The sequence below is a fragment of the Pteropus alecto genome, unplaced genomic scaffold (assembly GCF_000325575.1).
Source record: "Pteropus alecto unplaced genomic scaffold, ASM32557v1 scaffold24, whole genome shotgun sequence".
Lineage (NCBI taxonomy): Eukaryota > Metazoa > Chordata > Mammalia > Chiroptera > Pteropodidae > Pteropus > Pteropus alecto.
Window position 1 is genome coordinate 1,485,933 of NW_006439192.1, and position 6,235 is coordinate 1,492,167.

At 37.9% G+C, this 6,235-nt stretch overlaps 1 protein-coding gene across 1 annotated transcript; it reads left to right on the plus strand.

Annotated features, from left to right (window-relative positions):
• The first annotated feature begins 2,088 nt into the window (after positions 1 to 2,088).
• DKK4 (dickkopf WNT signaling pathway inhibitor 4) lies at positions 2,089 to 5,231 on the plus strand. The gene is made up of 4 exons (XM_006916267.2): positions 2,089 to 2,199; positions 3,252 to 3,402; positions 3,879 to 4,031; positions 4,849 to 5,231. The coding sequence occupies exons 1-4, from the start codon at positions 2,089 to 2,091 to the stop codon at positions 5,097 to 5,099; spliced, it is 666 nt and encodes a 221-aa protein (XP_006916329.1). The 3' UTR covers positions 5,100 to 5,231.
• Positions 5,232 to 6,235: the final 1,004 nt, after the last annotated feature.

Consider the following 6,235-nt stretch of genomic DNA (forward strand, 5'->3'; position numbering starts at 1 on the left):
CTTGCACATGCTTCGCCCTCTGAGCCTGGGTGAGACCACCCCCTGCTTCTCAACCTGGGATGCTGCTACTCATCCCACAAATCCCAGCTCAGCTATTACCTCCTCTTAGATGCGATTCTTTATTTATCCTGAAGGTCTGTCACACCCTCCTCTGTGATCCGCCAGCCCTGCATTTATACCTTTATCTTAGTGCTTGTCATAATATAATGAAATCATCCCTAACTATATATCTTATGACTGAACACTGGCTTTTCAGGGGCAAGGACTACGTTTTATCTTTCATTCCCAACATCTAACCACAGGTTCTGCTACATGCAAAGTGCGCAATGAATGTTTGTGCTGGGTTACAGGATTTTCCGTCAGTCCTTTTGTCTGCATATATTCCCAGAGGCCTTTGGCGCCCTGGTAGTCTCTCTTCAGTTAGGTAACAGGAAGCGGAGAACCCCAGCAGAAAGGGAACCCCAGGGCTCTCTCTTTTATATAATTGTCCAACTTCAAAATAAATTCTGTTAGCATACCTAGTCACCAGGCATGTCGTACTATCAAAGTGTGTTTGATGTTGTCAATTTAGGCAGAAGTAGCCTGCATTGCACCATATGAGTGGCAGACAAGCAGCACCTTCACAAGGAGGAGGGCCAAGTCATGGAAGCCTGGGGTCACCTGCACCAGCTGCTGAATGGCACCAGACATTACTCAAGGCTGAGAATGTTCCCATGGCACAGAATGTCAAGATACATTTCAATAACTGATGTTAGGTTGTTTTGGAGAAAGACCCAGTAATACTAAGACTGCCATTTATGCTGTAGAAAAGATGCATCTTTAGATTTTAAACAGCACCTCTCACCCGAGGTGCGAGGATGAGTCTACACTGAGACCAATGAAAACAATGAAGGGAGAAAAAAAAGGAATTATTTTTTACCCAAATCTAGATGTTTTACCCTTAAAGTTTTTAGACAGTGATAAAAGCACACGTCTAAATTACTTGACTTCTCTAACAGTCTGGTTGGGGGAAAAAATCAAAAAGGCTAAAGCAAAAGTTTTAAAAAATTGAAATTAGGAAAATTGAAAATGCATAAAATTCCATCTGAAATCTGCTAGAGACTTGGAGACCTGTTCTGTGTAAGTCAATTTAATATAATGCAATACAAATTAAATGCATTGCTCATAAAATGGATCTAAAGTTTCCTACTGAATTGAATAAATCTGTATAAAATGGACTTTCTGTGTCCCCATCATCAAAAAAAGGAGATTTTAAAAAATAAATCTCATTATTTTCCTAATAAATAACTCTAACTTCAAACAGTTCAATTTTCATTTTAAGGAGAATTATTTCTCAATTGACATTTAGTCAGAACAGGTGCTATTATGTTTCCAGCTTTTAAGCTACCTTTGTTACATCTGGATGCCAGAGCTAATCAGAAGGCATTTTCTCTTTTCTGTCTTCACTATGTGAAGCACAGTTTAAAGCTTCTCAGTATATTTTGTAACTCATTAGTTTTTGGCATCCTCTATAGCATATTGGCCAATATGATTCATTCTTTCTTTGAGCACAATTAACTGTGAAAACGGATCTTAGAACAGACTCCCTCCACCCCCAAAGGATTATTGAAGGTAGGAAATGCAGGTGATTATCAGAGTTTGCCTTTGATACAGACATCCTGCTCTCTGCTAGCCCTTTGAACTAACTTTGATATGCAATAATTAAGAGGGATTCAACCCCTGGAGGAGAAGCTGCTGTGGCCCTACCTCTCCTCTCCCTCTATTGAGTCCTTGTTTTGAACTATTGATCAAACAGTTTTGAAGGGATTTGTTGAAGCCTGTGTGGGGTAAGAAAGAAGGAAATGGAGGAAGGAGGAGGAGAGAAATGAGGGGGCATATCTGGTTATAAATAGTTTCAGAAAGAACCGCTGGTCTGACCCTGCTTGTATTTCGCACATCTTACTTATACACAGATTTGCTTCCCTTTTAAAGGAAGCGCTTACAGACGACTTGCTGTTTCCATCGTGGCAAAAGCTCACTTGTGGGTTTAGAGCAGCCCAGCTTCGGAGGAGAGTCCTGAAGAGGCCTAGGAGACTTGGAGATTGAAGGATGGTGGTGGTGGCCTTGCTGGGGCTTAGCTGGTTCTTTGCTCCCCTGGGGGCCCTGGTGCTGGACTTCAACAACATCAAGAGCTCTGCCGACCTGCAAGGGGCTCGGAAGGTAAAAGGCAGCTAGGGAGGAGGGGAAGCTGTGCACTCCCGGCTGGGGGAGCTGCATTTGGGTTTAAGTGAGTTCTTCAGATTTTATGTACGAAATATCTTATCTAGAAGGTCAATTGGATTAATTAAGGAGTTGAGAAGACACCCTGGTAGAATCCAGTGGTCTTAGGCATTAACATATTAAATAAGCAATATTTCAGGACACTTAGCTGTAAACATGCCTATAAATCGGGGAGGAAACTAACATTTAGAAATCTGTACCAAGTGCCAGACCTTTTACACATCTTATTTAACCTTCATCACAACTTGAGATAGGTATTTACAGATGATGAAAATGAGACTTAGAGATGATGAAAAATTTAACCAAGGCCACATAGCCGGGAAATATAGGCATAAGAATTTTCACACCGAGTGCCAAGGTGCATTGTTTTGTCACCGTCTCACTTCACAGAATTGTTTTAGGGGTTCTTTCATATATGTATATATGAAAAAGCATCAACTGTGGATGAGGAAATTTGGTCTTTGGTATCTGTTTCTCTGTGTGAACAGCATCCTAAAAATGAGAGGACAGTTCACTTGGGTAAGGCTCACGGAGGTGCTGCTTGGCAAATGGATGCACTGATAGATGTGATTCACTAGAGTAAAAAATTGAATAGGAATGCCACAAACACCAACATTATATTTAGACTGTAGCATAGCTTGTGGAGTTAATAGATACATATCAAAAATCTCATAATCATCTGAAAACTTTTTCTTCCTCATGGGAAAACATTATCTTTCATTTTCACAAAGAGCATAAGAAAATTAAATTTTGAGTTTTAAAAGTAGGACAATTTTTCAAACACATGTAATCTTTGCTGCACATTGGTGATTTGATCTCCCCTTTGTGGGAGAAAACCAATTACACTGAAAAGTTAAGATGCTGCCTAAGGTTTGTCACAGCATTCCAAGTGCCACTATGATTTGGCTTCTTCTACCTCCCGCCTTGAATAAAAAGTCATCTCACAGCTCGCTTGAGTCCTCTAGCCCTGTGACAACACTTTCTCTTCACAGGGTTCACAGTGCTTGTCTGACAATGACTGCAATACCAGAAAATTCTGTCTCAAGCCCCAAGATGAGAAGCCATTCTGTGCTACATGTCGTGGGGTACGGAGGAGGTGCCAACGTAATGCCATGTGCTGTCCAGGAACGCGCTGCATGAATGGTAAACTAACATAAACTCTTGCAGGACTACTTTGCCCCAATGAACAGTGATTTTTAAACTGAAGATAGTATCTGAATTTTATAGACCAGAATATTCCAAGATAGGTACTCTCTAAAGGTTTCCTGGATTCATGCTTGAAGTAAATTCATGCAGCTGCCTTTTCTTGATGAAATAAAACAGTTTTATTTCCTGGCAATAACTCTTGCCAGCAATTTGGAGATGATTTTAAAGGGAGAGTTCAAATTGGAATCTTTCAAATTCTTCTGTTTTCACTTGGATTCCATTAATTACTTAACTACCTTCTTTGCCATATGTGAACATGAAAATATTTACTGCACATGTCTCAGAAATCTAGAAAGTTATATATAAACTGAAGGCAGCGGTACTGCCAAACTATATAATACTATGACAATTAGCATGTCTGTTGTTCTAATCCTTGAAGTTAATAACTCTAACTACACCTGGTTGTCTCTCAGATGTTTGTACTACAATGGAAGATGCAACTCCAATATTGGAAAGGCAGATTGATGTCCATGATGACATAGATATAAAAGGAACAACAAAGCCTCCAATTCAGGAAAACAAACCCAAAAGGAAGCCAAATATTAAGAAGTCACAAGGCAGTAAGGGTAAGAGCAGCATTCTGAGGACTTTTTTTTTTAAAGAAAAACATTTTCTTCTCCAAGGATAGGCTGAAACTGACTCTACTTCTCTCCACCGCAGAAACACATAGGGAGCATGTCCTCTTTCTAATCTCTTTCCATAAGCAGCTACAGAGATCAGGTAAGGGAGTAGCATAAGGTAGTCAGCAGGCCAGGAGGGCCTTGAATAGCCCTAATTATGGACTGGTTAGCAAGAAAACATTTCATTGTTTAATTAAATGTTATATACACTTCTTTTTACAGTCTATAATTTAATAAATGGCAGTTTCCCTTTTTAGATCCTCATGATACGAAACAGAGATGAATGTAGGTGCATTACCCTTCCATTCTCGGACAAAATACGAACTTCACTGAAATGCTTTTTAACAAATTGTGGTCTCAAATTTCAATCTTTGACATAAAAGAGCTAGAAAGTTTGAAGGTGGTAAACTGGCCATTCTTGTTTGTGTTTTCAGATTAACTGGTCCCTTTATAAATAATGGTCTTTCTTTGTGACAGGATAAATCCCATTTAAGAAAACACTGATGAGTGATAATTTCTCAAGATTGAAAATCTTCTTTCTTTGATAAATATTTTAACTTTATAAAAAAGTTAATTGTTAGGTAGGGCTCAAATTTCCATTTCATTATTGCTTTTGGCATGAGACTGAGCCCCAGGAGATGTGCATGCAGTTTCTATTCTTTGTGGCCTTCTGTCCTCCATCCCACGCCTTTATCCCAGTAGCAGTGCCCCCATGTGCCACTCTCCCCATTCACTGCTAAGGCCCATGTTCATCTTGTTACAGGACAAGAGGGAGAAAGCTGTCTTAGAACTTTCGACTGTGGACCTGGACTTTGTTGTGCTCGTCATTTCTGGACTAAAATTTGTAAACCAGTCCTATTGGAGGGACAGGTCTGCTCTAGGAGAGGGCATAAAGAAACTGCTCAAGCTCCAGAAATCTTCCAGCGCTGTGACTGTGGTCCTGGGCTCTTATGTCGAAGTCAAGTGACTGGCAATCGACAACACGCACGGTTAAGAGTGTGCCAAAAAATCTAAAAAACTGTAAATATTTTGAAATAAAGATGACTCATTATTGCATTCAAGCAGACATCACAGACATTAATTTTTAAATCTTTCCATATAAACATATCTTAAAATCAAAGCTTGTAGTAATTGAAATAGACTGGACCGGAGAAGTGTGAGATGCTGCCTTGTGATAGAAACTAGCTGACTTTTGTCTATTTCTGCAGAAAAGTGATTTGATTCTAAACAAAAATGATTAATTTTGACCTAGTGATTCAATTAGTTCAAATAATTTTTAAGTAATTTCTGGTGAAGTTCTGGCAACTGACAGTAGCTTGGGGAAAAAAAAGTGATAGCCATCTGCAGTTCAATGAATTCTTATATTTTACCAGGAAAAATGATCACAGCAAATATTATTTTTCCTTAAAAATCCTATTGTTTGTTTTCTTTCATTTCTTGGAAGGAAAATAGTATTTCACTACAAAATAATTTTATGAATAAAAAAATAAGATTCAAAAGGTAATATTATCTTATGTTTGTATAGTACTTTGCAAGTTACAAAGCATTTTCACATATTTTGTTTGCAATAGCTTTACTTACCATTTGATGACTTTTTATATATTTATATAATTTTTATATTTCAAAGCTAGGGCTTCAATGAGTGTTTTTAGTTATATATTTTTAGCATTTGAACTTAAAAGTTATCTTAGAGGAAAACTAGGGCAAAAAAGTACAATTTTTGTTTGTTTGAAGTTTAAGAAGCAATACTTTGTACATATGGATGTAATTAAAAGCGGTTTTGCTTAGGGAAGCCCTGATGGATTATAACCAGTTGCTTCAGATTTCAAGAGGTAAACCACACACTTGTTCTTCTATTTAAGTATATATTACAAAATTGAATATGGGCCAACCAAAAAAATATAAATTTATGAAGTTTACTAGTTTCTAAAAAAATATCAAACATTTTTCCAGAGGCTAGCCTCGGTGTACCTTAACTGACTAATTTGTAATCAGTAAATAGGAAGAAAGGTAGTAGGGTGATGTGGTTTATAGTATAAGGGTAGTAAATGAGAAAATAAAAATTCCCATTAAAGATTTGCTATCATCTTACCTCTTAATTCTACTAAATCCCCACTAAAGTGTGATCACGAACATAAATATAAACACAT

Bases quoted from the DNA above. Each gene is read 5' to 3' on its own strand.
- DKK4 (XM_006916267.2), top strand. From the start codon at position 2,089: ATGGTGGTGGTGGCCTTGCTGGGGCTTAGCTGGTTCTTTGCTCCCCTG. The intron at 2,200-3,251 runs GTAAAAGGCAGC...TTCTCTTCACAG, and splicing joins ACCTGCAAGGGGCTCGGAAG to GGTTCACAGTGCTTGTCTGA. The intron at 3,403-3,878 runs GTAAACTAACAT...GTTGTCTCTCAG, and splicing joins AGGAACGCGCTGCATGAATG to ATGTTTGTACTACAATGGAA.